The 22864-nt window shown below is 58.3% G+C and overlaps 1 protein-coding gene across 8 annotated transcripts in view; it reads right to left on the reverse strand.

Moving 5' to 3' along the window:
- HDAC4 (histone deacetylase 4) overlaps positions 1–22864 on the reverse strand; it is a 284239-nt gene that overhangs the window by 18431 nt on the left and 242944 nt on the right. For 7 of the 8 annotated variants that reach the window (XM_047721543.1, XM_047721544.1, XM_047721545.1 and 4 more), the window contains 7 exons: positions 17288–17334; positions 13433–13540; positions 11768–11823; positions 9963–10050; positions 8755–8874; positions 7901–7998; positions 22–140 (listed from right to left, as the gene is read on the reverse strand). In XM_047721543.1, the coding sequence (XP_047577499.1) occupies positions 22–140; positions 7901–7998; positions 8755–8874; positions 9963–10050; positions 11768–11823; positions 13433–13540; positions 17288–17334 (636 nt within the window). Of the gene's footprint in view, positions 1–21; positions 141–5870; positions 6386–7900; positions 7999–8754; positions 8875–9962; positions 10051–11767; positions 11824–13432; positions 13541–17287; positions 17335–22864 lie in introns of those variants that run through there. The other variant, XM_047721546.1, reaches the window with a different exon arrangement.

The raw sequence follows: 22864 nt of genomic DNA on the forward strand, positions 1-22864 counted from the left end.
CCATCTGCAAACCCAACTTACATTTGGCGGACAGGTTGTAGCCACCAAGGGGTGTGGGGTGGCCCTCCACAGCGTCGAAGCCTGATGACACGAGCACCACATCTGGGGCAAACTCATTCGCGATGGGCATGACCACGGTCCTGAAAAGGAGAAGATAACGTGGGGTCAGGTGAGGACACGGCCATGGAGGGGGGTGGACGGCCACTGACAGAGCCTGCCCTGTCTCAAGGTCAGCAAGGTGAGGGCTGCACGTGGGAACTGGGATCTCATGGCTCACACTCGGGAGGAGGTCAGCCCAGTGTGATCATGGTTCATCCCGAGGATATCCTAAATGTCCAAATCAGTAAGCCCCAGTATAAATGCCTAGCAAAGCCATGGCAAAAGGATTCTTGAGGAGCCCAGCTGGTTTGTTGGAGGTGACCTACAGCCCCACCCCAGCACCAGCTGTCCATGCTGCTGAAGGTCCTCCCCACCCCCATCCCTGCCCATCCTGTCTCACTCCCACAGCTGCGGGCAGCTGTCCCAACCCCTGCACTCGTTCTAGATGGCTGATTTGAGACAGGCACGGCCACTGACTGCCCCCAGTACCAGGGACCCAGAGCTGTGTGTCTGGGGAGGCAGGGGAGCCACTGAGCAGCCCTGGCCTGGAGGGGGTCCTGGTGTGTTCCTCCCACCCACCTGCAGCCACAGCAGCAGCCCACGTGATGGGGTGACCACAGGCATGCGTGCGAGCGTGACTGCCAGGCTAACCTGACACCTGGGACCCATAAAGGGACAAGTGGGGATCAGATTTAAGAGAATTGATAGGCTAAAAGTGTAAACACCCAGGGAGAAGTTCAGCAGTTTAGGGATACCGGGGAAACAAGGAAAACTGCCCACTTGAAAAGTAGAAAAAACACTGAACAGGAAACAACCACGGCAAGCAGAGTCGAACTCCATCAGCTCGTCCTACAAATGTGCGCTCTGAGCTCTGTGTAAGTATCATGACGAGAAGCTGAAAAACTTCATCTTTCAGTTACACTTGCTTTCTTTGATTTTGAACCCACCGCCTTGGACTCCAGAGTCTCCCTCCTCCCTGTGGGCAGTGTGCCTGCAGTGGGCCTGGAGGTGGCTCGCTGTCATCCACGCGTCCTGCACGCGTGGGCCTCCTCTCTCACTTGCCGTCACGGGAAGCCCAACTCTCCCTATCTCCCGCAGGCTGGACTAGGTTTCTGTAGCATCAAAGACCTGCTTCCCGCTCCCACAGCTTCCAACGGCATACAGTCCCGCAATCACCCCTGACTCTCAAGTCGGTCAAATGCGTGCTCAGAGGCCCACACGGGGAGCTGGTCGCAGGCCCCTGGCCTGGCCCATGGTCAAGTCAGCAGGAACACCAGGGCCAAAGCGCAACAGGGTTGGGACAAGAGGCTCCACAGTCTCTCAGGCCTTGTATTACAAAACAAAATTTGCCCTGAAATCCGCCCTTTATGTCTGCAAAGTCAACTTCATAAAGCACCAGCATTGGCCAAGGCAAGAAAAATTTGCCGTTTCTCCTCTCGGAATGATTCCAGACTGCGATCCTCTAGAGCAGTCCCTCTGGTTTCAGGGGGTGAAGCGATGACTCCGGAACGCTACACAGGAAGTTAGGATCCCACCACCCATCTCTGCAGGAGGTGTGGGACACGCATGGCCCGTTGCTCGAAGACCCCGCCAGCAAGCCCCTCTGATCAAGTCAGGCACTGAAAAGGTCAGCTGTATGGACAGGCACCAGCTTCACATGCGGGTGCTTGGCCAGCCAAGAACCTCACTTCTAGAACCCCAAACTGGGTGGTCACAGGCCAGGGTTGGCTCCCGAGCCTCACATGGCTCTCACTTCTCTCTCCTCTCCTCTGAGGCCGTGCCCACTTCATGCAGCCGCCTCTGGATGGCGTCTGCTCCAGGCTGTGCAAAGTGGCCGCAGAAGACCCAGGTCTGTGCCTGGGGGCCAACTGTCGGGGGCTGCGGGAACATCCCGTGACTCCTGACCGGGGAGCAGCAGAATTCCCACCGACGGCCAGAGAGTGAATGTCGTCCTTGGGCCACAGGACCTGGGGCCGTGACTCATGCTGCCTTTGTTGTTGGGAAGCGGCCATACCCGTTCGTGAACATGTATGTGTGGTATGTTCCTATAAATCTCAAATGGTGGGATGTGGCCCAGGCCCACTTTAGACTCCTATCACGCCGACTCTGGAAGTTCTTTAGCGTGCATACCAACCCCAGACTGCAACATGCTTCCCTGTGTGCACTGAGACGCCATGGAAGTCCTCAGGTTCTGTCAACAGAAAGTGTGCCCAGAGTCTCTGAAGCAGACTGCTCGCTTCAGGGCCCACGCCAAAGCGTGGGCTGACAGTCCTGCCTTGGCGGCTGGAAGGTAGAAGGCTTCTGAGAGCACCTCAGGAGCCGGGGAAGGTTCACCCTGCGGCTGGAAACGCGGCCTGCCTTCCTGCGGGAGGCCCCGTTTTCCCTCGGTGGCACCCAATGGCCAGCAGGTCTGGTCTACACTTGCCCATGCCCTTCCAGACAGAGGGTCCTTTGATTATTTTAATGTAGTTCCTGTCACAGAGACTTCGTCTTCAGGCAGAAGAATGGTTTCAGCCCTGCGTTTGGTGTGATCTCACCACCAAGACCTTCCTTCCGTGACAACCACACATGCCTGTTTAGACACCGGCTCATTCCCAAAGCGCCTCTGCTTTTGCAGCGAGCACATGCGATGGGCCTAGTTCTCCGAAGGACCTCCGGGCTAGTCCGTTTCTAATCCCCCCACAGAATTACAAAAATAGCCCTGTTAAAATCATCATTAGAGGAAGTTAGCCCCAAGAGAGCCCCTGGCGTCTACACTTGCTGTGTGGCATGGCCGCGAAGCCAATCAAAACAACACGTGAAAGCCCGTGTCTGTGTGCACGAGCAGGCCACGGGCCCACCAGCCACGCACAAGCACAAGCTGCTCATGTGCGCACACACACTCCAGTTTCCTGGTTTGGAAGCCTCCGGGTTGTCCTCTCAGTCACTTGTGGAGGCTGAGAAGGGCTGCAGGGCTGCTGAGAGCCGGGTGCGCAGAGCGGTCTCCAGGCCAGTTTTCGGGAGCCCTGAGAAATGTCACTGCCCCTGGAGGGACTCTGCTTCTTCACCTACAAGAAGGGGGCTGGACGTGGCTGATCCCGCTGGACTTCTTGAAACCCCATGTCATCATCCCGCTCAGGACCCCCACACTTCAGAGATGTCACAAAGGAAATGTGAATCTGGCCTCCCTTGCCTTTTATTTCTAAAACAAAATTTTAACAAAGAACTTAGTCTGTGATAAGAGATCTAAATGTTTACAGCAGCCCTTCTCTCAAACCATCACTTTAAAGGCAGTGTTTCTGTGGGGCCATCTCAGACCTCCCACAGGGCAGCCTGGGGCCAGAGTGGGTGGGTGAGAGCTCCCCAAGGCAGCAGACCGTCCACTGTCCTCTGAGAGGCAGGAGGAGATGGGCTGGTATCCATACTTGGTGCAGCCCTTACCATAGGAAAGCAGATATCACACAGCTCTCAGGAATACCACCATCAACACCACCATTGTGTCCCGAGTCCCCCTCTGTGTGTCCTGGCTGTGGGGCGGGCGCTCAGGGGACAGAGCAGTCTGAGGGACAGAGCCTGGGCCTGTCTGCTTGCTCCTCCTGGGAGCAGCCCCGGGACACTGCCCACTCCCTTCCTTGGCCTTGTCGGGGCTGGCAGCTGGTGTGCTCTGCACGGACACAGCCCACCCCTTACCCCTGTAGCTCACGGGCCACGCCATGCACCTCCACGGAGGAAGGCCGTGTGTCCAGGATGGGTGCGAGCTGGCACGACAGATGGGGTGGCATGAGCACCATTTGCGAATCAGACGTGCGCCCACTGTCAGTCTGGGGCTGTTCCACGGCCGTGATAGTGCTGGGCACGTTCATGGGGCACGCAAGCTAACAGCAGGTTTTTCATAAGCCACCAGCAGACATCAGAGTATGCAGGGTGCACGAACGTGTCTCCAAAACCACAGGGAGTCTGAATGCAGTCACCTGTTCAACAGTTGGTTTCAGTTTCTGGAAGGAAATGGCCTTTTGATTTGTCTCCCAACCTGGGCCCAGCACAAAGTGCACCAAACTCATGGTTATCGGAGGCCACTAGGCCCATGGTGCTGTCGTCGGGGCTGTGCCCACCCATGCCAGAGAGCACCTGGGGGGCGTGGGAGGGCAGACCAGGGCCTCCGAGGGCCCTGGTCCCATGGTCCACACCGCTGGCCAACAAACCTTTCCTATCATGAGGCGCAGGAGAGCCCACACGGCAGAGGCCGCAGCTTGGCGTCTGCAGCTGGAGAGTTAACGGGAGGTGGAACCGCCCAGCGGATGGATGACCGCCGCTCCTGAACGGACGGACCCCGTCTCCCAGGGGACTGGCACCCTCGGTGGCTGACGGCACAACCTTAAGAACCACAGCATTTGATAACCGGGAACTCCTCCTGTTGTGTGCTGTGCAAACCCTTGCTTCCAGGTCCGGGAGGGGCTGGCGTGTTTGATCTCAGTCTGCGACCTGCATAGTGGGCCCAGCCTCTGAGCAGCATGGCTGTGAGGCCCTGGGAGCGCCACATCACCAGGGCCACCAGGCCCACCAAAGATTCCAGCGAGTCAGAACACAGACAGAAATGGGAACCCAGCACTGTGTTCTGGCTGCCCCCGACAGTGATACCCATCATCCTGTCCACCCCATGGGCACTATGGATGGTGAGACTGAGTAGGCCCCCAGGGCAAGGCCAGATACTGGGCCAGGCCCTCGGCCAACCCATTTCCTCTATGCCCCAACCCCACACCCCCGATGGCCCCTGGCCCCAAATGCCTCCCGGCTCTCTGTGCAGTGCTCACCCAGCCCTGGTGATGCTGGGGCGTCCCTCCTCTCTCCCTGCCACCCCCCCCCACCAGGAATGAACAGCAGGGGCAGTGCTGGCTGCTGAGGCCTTCCCACAGACCCACGACTGGCCCAAGGAGCAGTCTCTCCCGGGCCGGATGCCACAGCCCAGGCCTCTCCCAGCTGCTCCCCTCATCTTGCTAGGAACACAATCTGGCAGGCCAGTGCAGTGATGGGGTGCTGGGACACATGCCCATGTCCCCAGAGGTGGCCCCACATGCCCACGGGTTCTCTGCCTCAGTATCCCCAGGTTCCCTCCGTGGTTCCTGCCCCACTCTTGGCAGGACTTTCCCTGATGAACTCAACTCCAAGCAACAAGTGTTTAGGACCCGAGTCCCCCCAAAAGCTCCCACTAGATAGCTATGGAACGGCCAGATGTTGGTCGCCTCGGCAGAGCCCCTGACATGCTCCCTGATGGGCAGGACCACGGTTCTCTTCCCCAGAGATGGCCCCACATGCCCACAGGATCACACCTGCAGGGCTCCTCCCATGGGGAGGCCTAACACCCTGTCCCGGGCTCATTCCTCCAGGATTCAGCCAGGAAGCTTCTGTCCTGCCGTGGCAGGTGTCCCAGCACCCCATCACTGCACTGGTCTGCTCCGTCCCACCGCTGCGCCACCCTCCAGGAAGGGGCTGGACGTGTGCACGCACTCTGCTTCGAATCACCATGGGACGTCCTGGGTAAAACGTCCACATGGGAAAAGACTTGGATGCCCTTCGAGAGACGTAACTGCCTTTGGTAAATGAAGTCCAAGGGTTGGCATCCGATGTCTTCACAACGGCATGTCCCAGACGGGAGGCGGAGCCTCTAAGGACTGGCCTGGGTGCTGTGAGCGCCGCTGAACAGCATGTGCCACGAGGCTAAGACAGGAAGCATTCTGTGCATTTCACCACGACAACAAAAAAATATTTTTGTTTTTTGTTTAAAAAAAAAAAAAAAAAAAAAAAGCTTCCCTAACCCCCCAAAACACCTTATGGAAGTAACAGAAGTTCAAACAGCATCAATCTTTAGGTCATGCTTGAAAGGTTGGGGGATGTGAAATCAATCTGCTCGGCTGCTCAATTTAAAGGCAAATCTCAGTGCATTCAAAGATTAAAGTTACCACTTCCAAATATCCAGTTTCTCTGACATCTTTGATAAACTTTATAAAATCACATTTAAATGAAAGTCGCGATTTAGAAGCACACGTAATCCCAGTGTCATTTCCTGACGGCACGGGCGACCTGCTCGCCCCCAGATGGCAGGCAGGCGAGGGCTGAGAGTGCACCGTGCTGTCTGTCCGCCTAGAGCCCTCGCCTGGGCTCGGCAGACTTCAAAGCCCGTCTGACGGCACGCTGGTTTGAATTAGGTTCGCCGTTTCTCCTCGATCTGAGCCTGGGGAGAAAGTGCCGCTCCTTCTGGATTTCATTAGGAGCACCTTTCTTATCTCTTCTTCATCTCAGGCTTGATCTCCTGAAATGCAACGTGGCAGGCAACGGGTCTGAGTAACAAGGTGCTGCCCCCGAGGCACACAATGTCCCCGGGGGACCCCCCGACCAGGGGGAGAAGCACAGAAGAAAGGGGAAAGCGGATCCTGACCCTTCTTCCCCCATCGATCGATACCCAGGGAACCATAAATTGTAAACTTCAAAGTGCTATTTTACATTAAAATCAATAAAAAAAACCCCAATCCTGAAACAATTTTCCTTTTCAAAGGAGCTATTTTAGCTTTACAAAGTTCATTTGATAAGGTATCATCGTCTACACGCTTGGCAAAAGATGAAAACAGAATGTCAACAGCAACTCAGAGCGAAGGGTTCATCTTAAAGCCTGGCCCAGGGCGGGGGTCTGGGATGGCGGGGGGGGGGTCCCTGGGGCTGAAGGACGACCTCCCGGAGCCAGGCGTTCCCATGCTGGGACCAGAGCACCTAAGGGATGTGGTCCTGTGGAAGCCCGGCTGTGAGCATGCAGAGCCCCCCACCCCCAACACTGTATCCCAGTCCTAGCACAGCGCCACCCTCTGCCCATGCCAAAGCTGGCCCCGTGGTGCCCCAGGCTGCCTCATCCCCACAGGGCTTCCACCTCTTGGGCGGGGATAGGATAAAGGGGTGCTGGCCGCAGGGTGCCCCTGGACAGCCGGGAGGACCCCGCTGCTGGTGCTGCACCATCTGGACCTCAAGTTGCTGGCAGGCGACCGTGTATACTGGTGAACTTCCAGATGTTGTACCGTTTGGGGGCGTCCCTCTCCCTTAAATTAGACAAGCAACTGCCAGAATTATATTCCTTCTGATCAGGAATAAGAAGAACCATCAATGTTAAACCAATGAGATGAGAGGAAAAGTGATGCAGGGGACGATCCCGGCAGAGAAGCAGTTAGGGTGGTGCTGGGCTCCGACCTGGGAACACGGCCGCCCTGCCCAAGAGGCTACCCTCCTGCCCCAGCCTCGTCACCCCTGAGCTGTTGCTTCTGTGAGCCACGGAGCAGCTGGGAAGGGAACTTCCATCCACAGAGCAACCCGTGTGCTCAAAGCCAACCACCATGCTGAGTTTAGACAGGAGCCAGGAGGGCTCCTGTGGCCCACAGAGGTCCCCACAGAGCAGGGGGCCATGGCTCCAGCAGAACGCTCACAGACCAGTCCCTGAATGGAGTCGCACCACCAGAGACACGCACGTGCACACGTGGGCACACCTGCACGCATGCCTCCACATGTATGGCCACGTGCACACGTATCCGCAGACACACATACACACGTGTCCACAGAGCCGTGTGCATCACCCCAGAGCCCATCTCTCTAAACTGTGCAGATGCCCATGTCTGCTGGGCACCATGAGGAGGACTGGAGCCACGGCCCCAGATGTGTCCGCGTATGCAGGAAGAAGAGAGCAAGGCTGGAGAACATCAGGAAAACGGAGCAAGAGCTGGGGACGAGGCAGCGGCACTCGATTGCTTTGTGACTACCCTGCGGGACAGAAAGTCAGGACACTCACCTGAAGGCCGCCAAGTACTCCGCATCTCCCATGGGAGGGTCAAGGCCACCAGTGAAAGCCATGTTGACATTGAAGCCCACGCCTGGCCCCGTGCCCACCTGCGTGGAAGAGAGAAGCTCCCATCACGGACCCTTGTCCGGAGACCCATCAGGGCACCCGACCCTCAGGGCCCACAGCAGAGCCCCCATGGCCTTTAACTTGCAGACTTCCCCAGTGGAGCGTGGTCACAGAATGTGGGGCTGTCGGCCACTCGCAAGTTGGGGAGCTCAGGGAGCTGCCCAGCAGCGTGGGAAGACCGACAGCGGGGCCTTGCAGATGCCCATGGGGGGCACCCAGAGAAAACCATGAATGAGGCCATCCTTCTCTATTTCATTCCAAGAAGTAAGACCCAGAATCTGTGGACACCCTTCCCCTGGGTGCTGGGGCCCCTTTGTTCAGGGAGGGCAGGCTCTGTGGGGGGATCCGGTGTCATGGAGGATGCTCTGAGCCCAATCCCCCCTCCCGTGTGGCCCCAGACAGGTACAGGACAGCACTGGCGCCCCCCCTGAGGGATGGACAAGCCCGGGGGCCCAGAGGAATGGCGGGGGGTGCCCCATGCCTACTCTCGGTCTGCCTAGATTAGAGTCAGAAATCAGGACTGGGCTGTCTTTGAACTTCAGACAAAATAAAGGCTGAGCGCACACACATGACAGAATACCATCTGACCGCTGCCGGAGACGGTGTGCAGTGAGCGTGAGCAGGAGGCCGGGGCTCGTGTGTGTGCAGGGCTGGGCATCCTGGTGCTCTTATGTCCCAGGCAGCCCCACCTCGGCCCCTCCGATGGGCCGGTGCACCAGCAGGCAGCCCCTGCTTACCTCGTCTGGAGCCCCGCTGCCTGGAAAGAAATTCCCGTCATCATAGCGGTGGAGGGAGATGTACAGGACGTTCGGGTCGCTGTAGAAGGCCTGCTGGGTCCCATTCCCGTGGTGCACATCCTACAAGAGTGGGTAGAGCAGACTCAGCACCGGCACATACCTCCAGCAGGGCCTAGAGGGAGCGGGGATGAGGGGACCAAAGGAACAGGCCCCAGGTGTGTCCTAGCCGGTCTTCCTCTCCTAGGACCACCGACTTCCACCAGGCCACAGTGTGCGCTGGGACGAGCTGTTGTGAGTCACGTGCTCATGGACTGTACTGCACTTGACGCCAGGCTCACGGGGACAAAGGTTCCAGCCCACTGAGGGCCAATGCTGGGCAGATTTCCCTGGTGCCCCTGGGCCTCAGCCACCTCAGGGCCCCATGCCCAGTGCCCAGCACTGGAGCTTACTGGGTATGCCGGGCTGTGTGGCATTTCCCAAATGGAGAAGGACCCTGTAGTACGTGGGATAATCCTTCCTGGGCATCTGCTTTCTTTTCCCCTTGAGGCAATTATCAAATCATAAAGACTGAACTGAATAGGGAAAAAAAATAAAATGAACCCTTTTGGTGTCCATTCCCAATGTCAGAAGCTGGAGGCTTGTTTTGGGAGTTCAGATACTAGACACAGTGTTTGTAAACTAGAGTTCACCCTCTTGGGGCAGGGGGACCATGAGAAGCAACATCACCACAGGAAAACGGAAAAGAGGCTAAGAGCATGAAGGGGTCACCGGGCTGAAGTGGGAAGGCCATTTCTGCCAGGAGGGACTGAGACACACAGTGCCACCACATCTGGAGTGTGAGAGGTGGACATGGACACGTGAGTTCGTAGCTGTCACAGCTACCCCCCACACCCCCCCAACAAGCCTCCTCTCAACAAGGTCTCGCCAAGGATCCTCCTTCTGTTGCTTCTCTCAACCACAGGCCCATTTCCAGACACTTCCAGGCCCAGCTACCGGCAGGACCAGCTGATGGATGTGAGGAGGCCTCGTGACAGGTTTGAGCTTTTGTTTTCTACATTTCAGGTAGTTTCCAGAAAGTTAAGGTCTCCAAATCTAATGCTGATGGAAGCAGAAAGCCCACCTCTTGTCTGCACATGGGATGCTAACTGCATGGGGAAGCGCATGGGCTCCCCAACCCCCGCCCCTCTTGGGGAACAGGCCCCACTCACCCAGTCCACTATGAGGGTCTTGCTCACGTCCAGCCGCTGCTGGAGAAGCTTAGCTGCGATGGCCACGGAGTTAAAATAGCAGAAGCCCCTGCAGGTGAGCGGAGACAGAAGGAGAAGATGGGCTCTCACTGGTCTTCACATAATGTGCGGCAGAACCGTCTGCAGGCCCAGGAGAGTTCAAGACTGTCTGCTGAAGGCACAGCTCCCTCAATCGACACTACCAATCGACAGATGGGCCCCCCCCATGTCCTCCCCCCCACCTCACGCACATGGTCATGCCCCGTGGTGAGAAAGCCACTCCACGATGTACATGCGCACCCCACTCCCTGGCCCGGATCGCTTGGCAGCCGCTCGCTGACCAGCCTCCGTGGGGCGCTGCGCTCCCCAGGCACGAGGTCACCTATCCAAACTGCTTCCTGCTTATCTGCCTGGGCACGCAGACGTGCAACGGTGAGCACATGTCACTCCCGTGAGCAACAGCAGAATCCTCTTCTTCAAGAGTGCAAAAACACGCCAACAATGGGATTCGAGTAAAACCGACAATCTTCTAATCCTGACCATTCCCCTTGCCTGAATTACTGCAGAAACAGGGAAACCTGGGTGGTTTTGTTTTGGGAACCCAGGCAAGCAACCTGCAAGCCCCCCACAGTGGGATGACAGGCTCTGAGCTGCTGAAACCCACAGCAGCAAGGGCACGTGCATCCCAAACACGCCAACAGCTTCCCCAACATGCTCCTTTGTGCTCCGTCTGGGTCCATTTGGGTTCCTGCTCCAGAATATCCAACAACTTAGAATCAAATGAGAAAGCTGCCTTCAGAGGAAGGATGCACACAGGAGCCTGTCCCTAACCGCAGAGAGGGTTCTGAGTCATGGCGTCACCGAGCCCCAGGGTTTCTCAGGGAAAGCAGCACAATCTAACCCGAAGCAGCTCTCGGAGCTCACATGCACCCCCGCCTCGCTGGAGAGGAGAGTCCTTGCTCAAACCACGGTCCAATGCCCTCACTTCCGGATGCAGAGGACAGAGGGCTCCTGCCTGCCCGGGAGCCAAAGTCCCAGCTCCTTCAGGAATGCAGGTTCAGCCTGCGGTTCCTCAGCCTGGTTCTGGCCGCTCCTGACCGGGCTCCAGAGTCCCCTCCCTGTACTCCTGGTTTCCCAGCTGAGCTCCGTCTGCACGGTCCTTGCTTTGCCGTCTGACCCACAGCTACTCATTCCTCAGGGGAGAGCCCAGATGTCACCTCTCCCACCTCCCACAGTGCCCGTCCTGCTCGCTGGACTGGTTTCACAGATCCCATAAGAAGCCGGGTATTGCCCACCTCCAGGCACCCAGGTACTTGGTGCACAGCTGGTGAGGCCCAGAGTCAGGTCTCTGGGACCCTGTCCCAGGCGGGTCCCCACCCGTCAGTGCCTCTCCCCGGGGCAATCCGCATGCCACATTTGCTGCCTCGCCAGCTCCACAGGTGCACGCACAGTAGGGCTATCAGAATCCCACCCAGAGCCAGGTCAGCCTCAGCTGTACCAGACCATAAGCAGGTTAGCTGGACGGCCACATGGGGTTTGGTCAGAATGTTCTAGAACAATGATGTACCACATGAACTTGTTCTAGGGCAATTTAAGTCTCTACCCAATTTTTTATAACAGAGGGAGGGCTGAGGAGACTTCTCCAGACTGATGTTTGCAAGTTCCTGGTTCGATTAGAAATCGTAACCCGCAGGCTCTGGAGCCACGTTTTCACGTGTAGCCCAGCCCTTTGAGAAGGGGAATCAGAACCCAGCACCCCGGCCCGCCACGGCCATGTGTCTACTTACATTGGTGTGCTCTCCTCCGCGTGATGTCCTGGAGGACGGACCACGGCAAAGCCATTCTGCACACGACACCAGGTGGGGGGAAACAGGGAGGAAGAGGGGTTCACGTCAGTGAGAAAATGAGCACAGAGTGGACTGCTGGCAGGTTCAAACAAAGACACAGGCACACTCCTGCCCGCATTTGGCCTTAACTTGAACCATAGAAAACAAGCAACCCGTTTAGTCAGAAGCAGCAGCTTGGAGGCTCTCAGAGGCTGGAGAAGCTGCCCCTCCCCAGGACCTTGAAGCCACTGATGCTTTAAAGGGCTGTCTGTAAACCGCTCTTAGCCCTTGCCATGAAAATGACTTCAGTGGGCATCTCTCATCTCACTAGCAGGAAGCTGTGTGGTCGCGGCTGGCCACGGCGCCCCCAGGGCCAGCTGACCTTTGAGAACGGGCAGTGGTGCTCAGCCGGCCGCAGGGCCAGCTCTGGGAGGTAGGGTGAGGGACAGGCATATGGGGCCCCACCTTCTGCACCCACAACGCTGCAGCACCAGCCCATCCCTGTGCACAAGCCCCACACAGTGGTTCTCGGAGTGCGGGCTGCAGACCCTCAGGGGGTCCCCGTGCCCCTGCAGGGGCCTGTTCTCCTAACCACCCTGACTCAGTCTGCCCTTCTCGCCCGGGTGCCAGGCAGCGCGGTGGACTGCTGGTGTGGGGGAGGGGTCCAGAGTGTTTCCCCAGCATGCTTCTGCAGGGGAAATGCAGTTCCCGGGGGGAGCCTCTGATGCGGTGGGGACCGTGACTGATTTCATCGAGTCCCCACCCGTGAACGCGCACCTGACCCCTCAAGCGAATGAAGGCGAAGTGCGTGTGGGGAGAGCCCATGGGTGTCAACAGGGGCCAGACTTGATCTTCCCTGTGAAGATGAGAAGCTGGGCAGACGTGCGTCCTGAGCCCCTCCTGACCCTCAGGGGACCCTTCTGACGAGAAGCGCGCTGCTACTAACAGTCTCAAGAATCAGTGATTCCTGACACTGTAACAGGATGGGGCTGGGCTGCTGGAAGAGCTACAGAATTCACAAGCCCCGTATTTCCCAACGGGGAGGATGCCGTGTTGCAAACGTCTGGTGTGGACAAGAGCTCCCGTCAGCCTGCTATACCCAGTGGGCTTCACCACGGCTGTTTCGGGGTCCACACTGCTACGTGAGGACCAGCGGTGGGGCACCAAGAAGCATCTCCACGGTTGTCCGAGACAGCGGTACAGACACCCTCCCTCTCCCTGAGTCGGGCCAGGTTCCTTTATGTGCCTCTGCGGAATGACGGGCCCCAGAGACAGAGACAGAGGCAGAAGCGGGTCTGGGACGGCAGCTCGTCCGCTTGGATGGACATTACTGTTAGTTTCCCTTTCTCAGTCTGCACGTCTACTACAGTCAGCGGCGATGACACACTCATACACAAAGTCTCCCGGGGATCAGCAGTGGTGAGAGCATCAGGTGTTCCCAAGACCCCACCCCCGTGAGCTGCCGCGCCATCCCGTGGACGCCACAAACATGGGGAGTGGTCCTGTGGATCCGCAGGGCCCACCTCTGCCCTGGGACAGGAGCTGTCCTCCCCATTACTGTCCCCCAGCCCAGGAAGCCCCTGGAAGGTTCCTCTCCAGGCTCAGATCTGCAGGGTGCTCACCGACCTTCAGCTCCCCTGTGGCCACCTTGAAGACCAGCTCGAGCACGCAGCCCACGGCCAGCCGGGCCGCCCCCGACGAGTGCACCTCGTTCCATATCGTGTCGCTGTCCACCTGCCGAGACAAGGGTCCTGCCTGAGGTGGCATCGCGGCCGCCACCCCTGCCCCCACTCCTACAGGGGCCGCACAGTTGGGGGCTCGCCAAGCCCGTGTGCGCCACCTCTGAGATCCCAGCATGCTGATGGCGCCACACGCCCACCTATTTGAAAATAGGCCAAAAATTACTAAATAGGGTAAGAACCCTAAACACAGCAGGAATGAAACATGCCCTTCCCGAGGGCTCCCTGCTGTCCTTGCAGAGCATTGGCGTCATGGTCACCAAGCCCCTCGTGTGTCTGGTTTCGCCGCGAGCACAAGGAGCTTTCCATCTCTGCAGAGGGAAATGCAAGCACAGTGGGAATCGGGCCTTCCCGAAGGACGGCTGCACTTCACACTGACTCTGAAACGCCGCTCCGGCTGTGGGACGAGCGTGCTGGCGCAAGAATGGGATAGGCGCGGGGGAACGGGCCCTCTGGGGCCCTCCTAGGGGGCCGCCCCACCTCAGACCCAGAGATGTGTATGGCACAGATGCACCAGGTAATTTGTTTGTGTTTTGGCGTGTTTGTTTACTTAGGCACATTAGATTTCTTTCAGAGCTCTGGCTACTGTGGGTGTTAAGGACCGAGAAACTTCGGCAGGCAGTTCTGCAAGTCAGCGGGGGCAGGACTGGACGGTCCAGATGAAGCACGCCACCCTGGGTGCCAGGTCAAGGGCACCCGGGCACCACCTCCCACTATGGGGCGCCAGAGGCTTGGCCAGGCTCACGTGCCCTTCGTGGGGATGCACCCAGCCCAGCGAAGGTTCCAAGGGGCCGTGCGTTCACAGGCTGGTTGCCTGTAACACGGAGTCCGCCGAGTCTACGTGAGAGCCCCTCCTTCCCAAATCAACATCCTCTGGGCACTGAACGCTCCGGGATGACAGGGACGAGGCAGCCCCACGCAGAGGTGACGCAGCCAAGCCTGTGCCTGCATAGGTCCGTCCAGAAGCCCACGGGCCCCTGCCCACCTGGCAGAGACATGGGTCATTATGCGGGGCGGACGGATTTCCTGCAGTGAATGCTTGAAGCCTCATCTTCAAAGCAAGATGACTGAAAATACATTTATGAGGGGTTCAAGCCATTTCCGGAGGAACGGTACTCTGTGAGGGCTATGCTTTTCAATGACCAAACCTCTGTGTTCTTTAAATAGTTTCCAAATGTCCAAAGATTGCTCTGCACTTTGCCGACTCTCCCCAGCATTAATATTCAACTTTCAAAGCCTGGCTTCTGGTGTAATGCACTGGACTGCTATTCACGAAAGTAGCCATTTGAACACGACTGTCCTGGGCCAGCTAATTCAGCTGCAGAACCCGCTCGGTAACTTCGAAGGTGACAGTCCTTGGGCAGGAGTGGCAGGTGGGGCGAGGGTCCCACCAGCTGCTGTGCCTTCCAGGAGGGTGAGGACGTCTGGGGCAGGCCGGCCAGAGGCTGCACCCCTGAGGACTGAAGGCAGTTTACACGAACCTACCCAGATGATTTCTCCCTAGAACGTGAGGATTTTGGGAGGGAGGCTGGACAGTCTCCACATGCTTTGACGGCTCTCTGTGCTTGACTCCACGGCAGAAAGAGCCCCACGATGTCCTGCCTAGAGTGCGTGACCGGGTCCCAGGCTGTCACTGTCCTCAGAAAACCCATCAAGACATCCCGAGGCTTCAGGGCTGGAGTCCTCCAGCAGCTGGCCACCAGCTCCCTGCTGGCCCGGCCCAGGATGGCTGGGGTACAGCCCTGAGTGCCAGGGGCATGAGGCTCCGGAAGGGCCACAGTGGCAGTACGACTGGGCGCTAATGCAGGAGCGGCAACCAGAGGAAAGAGCAAAGGCCAGCTCCACGCTTCCCCACAGCAACGCTATGAACAGGAGGAGGAAATACTGAGGCCGCTTCTGCAGATATTTACAAGGGCTGCACCTGGGGTCGCCAATTCTGGGCATATCATGGCCCTCAGGGAGCCACGGAGCTGGGGGCACAGCCCCAGGGCACCCAGGGCCAGCAAAAGGCCACACCCCTGGCAGGGAGGGGAATCCAACCACACCAAGTCCCCTGAAGGGGAAACTAGGGACCATGAGGAGGTGAGCAAAGAGGAAGTTTCTTTTATTTGCTTTGAAAAAAAGTTATAGTGATCCAAAGCCTCTCCTTAGCTCAGTTAAAGAGAAAAAGATACCCCAAACCTGAAATGCTAAATCAAAGTAACTTCCAGGAAAAGCGGAACAGCCTCTCCATCCATGTCACTACCCAGAGCGCCCACGCTCCCAACCACACTTTGGCTCCTGGGCTCTACTTTGCTTTCCTGACCCCCCGGGGCGGCCCCCCACATGGGGGACATGGTACCCTCCCATGAGCACTGTGCTTCTCCGCCCTCTCCGTACAGGTGATGACGGAAAACCACCACGAGAGGACAGTCCCTGAAACACGCTGTGGCTCATATGGTCCACTAATTCATCCGCCCGGCTGGCCTTGGTGAGATGTCCCCCAATCTCCCTGCTCTGGAGCACGTCTGCGCCTGGATGTGAAGGTGGGTATGGGTCAGTTTGCCGGGGCTGGGCTCGGGACTCACGCTGCGGGTGGGGTTGGGGGGCTGCCTGGCTCCAGGCCCTAGGCCTGACTATAGCTTTCATTTGCAAATTATAAATCCTGCCTTTCCCAGCACACTGGCTGCAGGGCAGCCGAATCCAAGCCTTTTCAAGTCTGGCCAAAAATTTGCCCCGAATTAAGAGATTGCAGCCTACTTACAATACAAAATAAAATAACTCTAGGGGTCTTGGTGGCAGTATGAGTAAATGCCGTTTGTTCTCTTTCTGACGGGATAATTTTCAAAGCAGCGAGTTTTGTAAAGACTCAGGAAGAAAACAATTTTGTTTCATTTCCATAACAGAATCCAGACCTTCAGCCTCACCCCGCCATCTGTAATTAGGCACGCGCTCTGCCGCTGCACAGCCCCAACCCAGGCGGCCTCGCCGTCCGCGCCGTCTGTCCTGCCTTGCCTCTCCGTGGCTGGCCGCACCCTCGCCTGCGCCATAGAACTTCGAAGAACAGGTCCTGGGGCCTGCTCTGGCCTCTCTCCCTTAACAAGGAACTCTGGCTAGGGCCGCCTGACCTTGGCTGTGCCCCGGCAGGGGTGGATGCCCAGCCTGGAGCATCCTTCCCAGGTTGGCGCCCACAACTGGGTCAGGGAAAGCTGGGCACAGGACACCGGTCCTCCTAAGGGTCTGCCTGAGCAGGTCTGCTTAAGGGCATCACTGCTCGTGGAAAAGCAGCAGGCTCAGCCTGGTGAGCAGCTCTGCACACTGCACATGGCCCAAACGCACTGTGCCCCCATGTCCTGAGCTTCAGCTGGGGCTTTGGGCCAGCAGGGGTGGGGGGTGTGCGCTGGGACCACCCACCCCCTTGCTCTACTGCAGGACAGACCCCTGGACTGAGCGACGGGCAGGCCATTTCTCCGTAGGTGAGGAGGGGACCCCACAAACCAGATCCCGTTTCCCGAGGTGAGCGTGGGGGCCGGACGACCTTCCCGGAGGATGGTGCCCAGGTCCGGTCCCCCAGATGCTCCCAAGCCCCCAGGCCTTTGAAGCCACACGTGGGAGCGTGGGGCAGCCCCGCCTGCCAGACCCTGTTTATGGAAAACACCTGGCATCAATCATCCACTCCTCGGAAAACAGGGCAGAGACTTCTGTGGCCGCTGGGATCCCGAGAACAAACAGGACATTATTTACACATTAAAGAAATACTTACCCCAACACCACCGCAGGGCAGCCTGACGAACACCGACGTTAGCGAGCCTGCAGGGAGAAGTACAGCCAAGGTCAGGAGAGCAAGGTCACAGAGGCCCTGCCTCCATGGAGCACATGGGCTCTGGAAACGGGGTGCCCATGCGGCACTTACGGACCATGTATCCACGGACTGAGGGGCAAACTGGTTCCAAGGGTACCAACCCATCACTGTGTGGTCGGCTGCGGGGGCTGCCCCAGTGTGGGGGTTGGCAGAATGGCTTGGGCGGAGAGACAGCCCCTGTGAAAAGACCTGGAATTCTCCATGGCCGCAGCACTCCTTCGAGGCATGGGCCCCAGAGCTGGGCCTCTCCTTCCAGCCGGAGCTCACATACATCCCTCGGAACAACCCAAAAGGCTGCGTCCCCAGCACATCTCGCTAACAAAAGTGACCTTGGCTCCTCAGGGAGTGGGCCCACTGGCCCTGACGCTCCCGGGTTTTGAGGCTCTGGTGAGCCCTTCAGACACCCAGGGCACTCTCGGGGATGTGAAGAGTGACAGCTCCTCCCCGTTTATAAACATTCTGTGTCCACCTGGATGGTACGAAGCTAAGAAACCATGTTGGAGCTGGCCATCCAGGAGCCCTTCCCCAGCCGGAGAGACATAGGGGCAAGTCCTCTCTCCCAAAGGTCTCAGCCCTGTGCCTTGGGGACAAAAAGACGGACTGTCCTCTTCCTCAATGTGACCCTGTGCTGGCTGACAGCAGCCTAAAGCTCACCTGTCACAGGGGAGAGTCTCCGCTCCCCCACAAGGGTGACGCTCTGGCTTGTGTGGCTGCTGCCCCGCCAGGGCTGACCCAGGAGGGCCTCTCTGCTTCTGGGCTACCCCCTGATCCCCACACCTTGCCCCATGGCCCCCAGGCCTCTCCAGGCAAGTTCCTCAAGCCAGCTTCGGACTCTGCGTGCTCACTGGGGGAAGGCCCACTCCCAGCACCTTCTGCCTGATCCAGACCGGTTCCTGCTCTCGATGCTCAGGAATCCCACTGCTAGGGCCCAGGAAGGAAAGAGGTCTTGGGTCCCAGGACCCGGTCTGTGCCTACCTCAACCCAACTCTTGACAGGGACCACACCAGGCTCCAGGCCACCGGGGGCCATGTCGCGCACCAGGCTCTGGCATGCAATCTCCCACAGCTCCTGTGATGCTCACGCTCGCTGGGGTCACCCCTCCCCCACTGCCTCTGAACACCCCTCATGCTGCTTCTCCCTGTGCCCCCCACCCCCCAGCCCTCCTCCATGCCATGTCCGGCTGACGGGTCACTGCCTGGATTCATGGCTCCCGCTGCCATGTGCTCACGTCAAACGCCAAGCCCTCGTGTTCACAGCTAGCCCATGGATGGCAATACAGAGAGCTCTGAGCGGATGGGGGGCTGGCCGGGCAGGAGGCGGAATGCTGAGGAGGGCGGCCCCCGAGGGGCTGGCCCAGTTCCAACCATGACCCTCTGCAGGGAGCCAACAGGAGGGAGAATACGGGCTGGGGGGCAGGCCCGGGGCAGGAGAGGGCAGAGCTGCCAAGCTGCTGATGGTCCTGCTTTGTCCCATGTCCTGTAAGAGGCCTTACGGCCTAGGGCATTGACTGAAGCTCGGTGAGCGGCCCTGACAGGCCCAGCCTTACAAACGTGCATGGCCCCACGTGGCCCCTGGCGCCAGGGCTAGTCTCATGACGGGTTCTTCTTGCGTCACGGACTTTCCCGACACGGAACGTGGCACTTTCTCCCAGGTAACTCCCAGGTCCGTGAGGAGGACTTCAGACACATCTGCGTGCCCAAGACCAACGGAAATGAGCTTCTGTGAAGACACTGGAGTTCTATTTTTTTGAAATTAGAGTCAATACTGTCTATATAACGTAAATCATCTAGATACTTGACTTGACTCATTATCAAGCAACCGAAGATCAAAACAGTGTGGAAAGGTGGGCTCTCAGGCACCCCCGGGCGGGTGGTAAGCAGGGAGCTCTGCACAGAGGAGCAGTTCTAGAAACAGCTCCCATGGCTGTGGCAGCGCAGCTCCTCTCACCCGCCCCTGGCCTCTGGCCCTCTCTGGCCTCCTGGGCTTTGGGACCTAGGTGAGGCCACATCTGTCCAGAAAAAGGTGGCAGCTGAGGCATGAGGGCCACTGTGGCAGCTGCTGACAGGCGTGCTGGGAGGCCCGCAGGTGTAGGGAGGGCACTGGTGTTTCCTCACATCGTGCCTGGAGTACAGGGCTCTTCTCTCAACCCTTCCAAGCATCGCCAGGCACCACTCAGCCACCTGACCAGGCTCCGTTTCCAGGTGACTGCAATCAGGAGACATACCCTGACCCCAGGGAACCGTGAAGGCTGGGCCCCACACACCTCCGGTGCATGCAGCCCTTGTCAGCCCAGCCGTGCCAAGTGGCATGACCTCAGTGACCACGCAGACCTTCTCGCTAACTGCTTAGAAATTTCTGGATTCCACGAAAACAGGAGGGCAACTCACACAGCAATGTTCAAATGCCCTATTAGGGTTGTTAGCAACACCTGAGATCATCGCCAACTTTACTATGTCTGGACCAGACGGTAGAACTCCTGGTTAGGACAATCTTCAAACATTTTTAAAAACCGGTCTCAGGGGGAGAGAAGGTAGTCGGTTAGGTGTCCTTGTAGCCACGGGAATGGGGTTTCAAACAGTGGTTAGTAGAAAAGAAAGAGGAAACAATGATTTGGGATATCCTTGGTGTAAACGACATAAACATACATGTTCTTCACAACAGTGAAATGAACATGAAAAACATTCCAAGGCTGTGTCGGGGCCGGGGGAGAAACAGGGATGAGAACGATGGGAAGACATTTCAGGAGAGGGGGCTTCAGGGACCAGTGATGTCGGCCTGACCTGAGAAGGGGCAACCCTGTCACTGACCTGGGCCCAGGAGGGACCGATGAAGTCAGCTGCTAGGAAAGCTCTGGGCCCTACCTGCCTCACACTTCCCTGAAGGCCCCATGGGCACTTGTCTCTTGTTCCTCATCACCTGTCTTTAACCAAGTTTGAAACTAGCTCCGAGACCCAGTCCGTTCTCCTGCTGGTGTGCTCGAGCCCGCCTCTCCCAGCAACATGGAAATGGGTTATCCTCTCTCCAGCCAACTTCTCAAGTTCAGAGGACACAGGGGCAAAAGGCCTCTTGGGGGCGGCTGGAGCACCCCGGAGCCTCCGGCCAGACACAGGAGGAGGGCCTGAACTGGAGAGAGCCCCGCCACTTAGAATGTGGGTAGGCCACGGACGCTGCACAGTGTGCTTGCGACAGAGCCCACGTCAGTGCCTCGGTGATAGCTGACACTGCTCTTGGCCATGAGGCCACCTGGCCAGGTCCTGGTGACCCTGAGGTCGGGTGCTTCCTAGTTCTGTGCCTTGGCACCACTGATGACACCACGGGGCCCACGGGCTCCTCTCCCGTGCTAGAGAACCTTCCAGGCAGCCAAGATGCTGCCCTGGCAGGAGTGGCATTTCCTGATGGGTCCTGCAGGACTCTGGGGGAGCGGGCCTCCTGCACCCAGCCTCCTGGCTCAGCTCCACCCGAGGCTGCTTACCTTCTCCCCACTGTTCGAGTCCTTGAAGGCTCCTTTCTGAAACCGTCTGGCCCTCCCGCTGGAGAGCCTTTCCTCTGGGCCCAGCTGGCACCTGTCTCATTTCTGGACATTTTCTGTCAGGTTCCCACCTCTTTGGCCCATAACCCCCAGGCCCTCCACCAGCCACTTGCCCTCCCGTAGCAGGGCCCCATTCTTCAATCTCCCCACACTCTAAGTCCTGCTCCATGACGGCTTGGGGGAGGGCCCTGGGCAACCCCTCCCCAGTCCCCTCGCAGCTGCCGTTTTGGGGGCATGCTGTAATCCACACGGTAAACACCCCGGGACCTAAGGCACAGAACACACCAGTCCACCTGTGTCCACAGGGAGCTGGGACCTATCTCCTGCCTCTGGCCAGCTGTCCCCACACTTTTCCTTATGGTTTCATCTCCCGTGTTGTACCCCAAACAATGGCTGGGCTTTGCAAAACCTAGTAGTGAGCACAAATCCTGTGTGAGCGGAGAACAAAAGTGTCTCTGGGAGGCGATGGGTCCCATGACAGGACAGGTTAGAGGGGGTCTCTGGCTCATACTCTAGGTGGGCTACAGACCAGATCTGCAACATGGCCGGGGTGGTGAGTGGCTCCGTATGTTCTTCTGAGCACTCGGTCTCAGCCCCACTTTCAGGGATGGAGGTCTTGGGTGCCAGCAATGAGCCCCCAGCCAGTGCATGAGGCAGGGCCTGGAAGGGGCAAGAGGAAGCCTGGAGAGCCAGGCGCAGGCCCACAGGTGGGCTCTCAGCCACACTGCTCTGGGCACTTCTACATGCGGAACAGGGCTGCCTCCTGGACCTGCCTATGCCATCCCAGGGGGCCTGACTTCCCTGACCGCCATGCAAAGCTCCCACACTGCCCTTCTGATGCCCATTGCGGGGGGGACATTATAAGGTGGGAGACAGGTCAATGAGGGTACGGCCCTTGGGATGGAGCCAGCGCCTTATCAAAGGACCCCACCAGGCTCCCTCCCTTCAGCCCCCAGGGAGGACATAGTGAGCGAGGCCTTGCAATCTAGAAGAGCCTCCACCCACTGGGCGGCACCCCGATCCCAGCCTTCCAGCTGCCAGGACTGTGAGCAACAGATTCCCGCCGTGGACAAGCCTCTGTCTGCGCGGTCGGTCATGGCAGCCGAATGGACGCGGCAGGCTGGCTCTCCCGCCCGTGGCCCAGCGTGCACCCTCTGAGTCTCCCTCCGCACTGGTGCGGTATGTCCTCTGGGAGCCCAGAGCAAGGATGTCTGAGGGCATGGCTCCTGTTCCTCCTTGCCCTTCCTGGCTGGGCCACAGCTTCAGGCCAGGACGAGTCTCTGCCCAAAACTGGTGTCGTGGGGCATTCCCCTGGAAGCTGGCGCACCTCACCAGTCCCCGCTGTTCCAAGTCTGTCCCTTCTGCTCCTCGGAGGGCTGGGCAGTGCAGCTTGCCTGGTGGTTCTGAGATTGGCTCCTAATGGCTCCAAGATGTTCTCTTCCCTTCCTCTCGGTTTCCCTGGGAGCCCCCAGGTGCCAGGAACGCTCCTTTTTCCTCTTCCTCCCGTGTTCCAGAGGACTGATCGCACCTACCCTGGACTGGGACTCTCTAGTCCCTCAACGGTGTCTGATGGGACTTTCTTTAGCACTCTGGGTCTCCTCCCTCCTCACTGCTCTTGTCCACGTTATGTGGTCGTGGTGGCTCCTCTCTTTCAGGGTAGTGAGACAGTTCTGGTTTCTTCTGGTATCATCCATCTTGCCCAGAGGTCTGTCCTCGGAGCTGCCCTGTTTCAGATTCACTCTCCCCCGAGAAGCACTTCCCCGGGCGTGGATAATCCTCAGGCATCTGTTCCTCAGGCGGAGGCCTAGAAGCTGCTGGGAGTTCCAGGGACACAGGGGGCTTCTGAACTGTGGGTTCCCTGCTGGGCATCCTCACGTCAGCTTTTGCTATACTGGTCACGCTATGAAGTGGGGTCTGGACTGTCTTCCAGGGGGCAGGGTCTGCACGAG

Source organism: Lutra lutra, chromosome 3, assembly GCF_902655055.1.
Source record: "Lutra lutra chromosome 3, mLutLut1.2, whole genome shotgun sequence".
In the NCBI taxonomy this organism is placed as follows: Eukaryota; Metazoa; Chordata; class Mammalia; order Carnivora; family Mustelidae; genus Lutra; species Lutra lutra.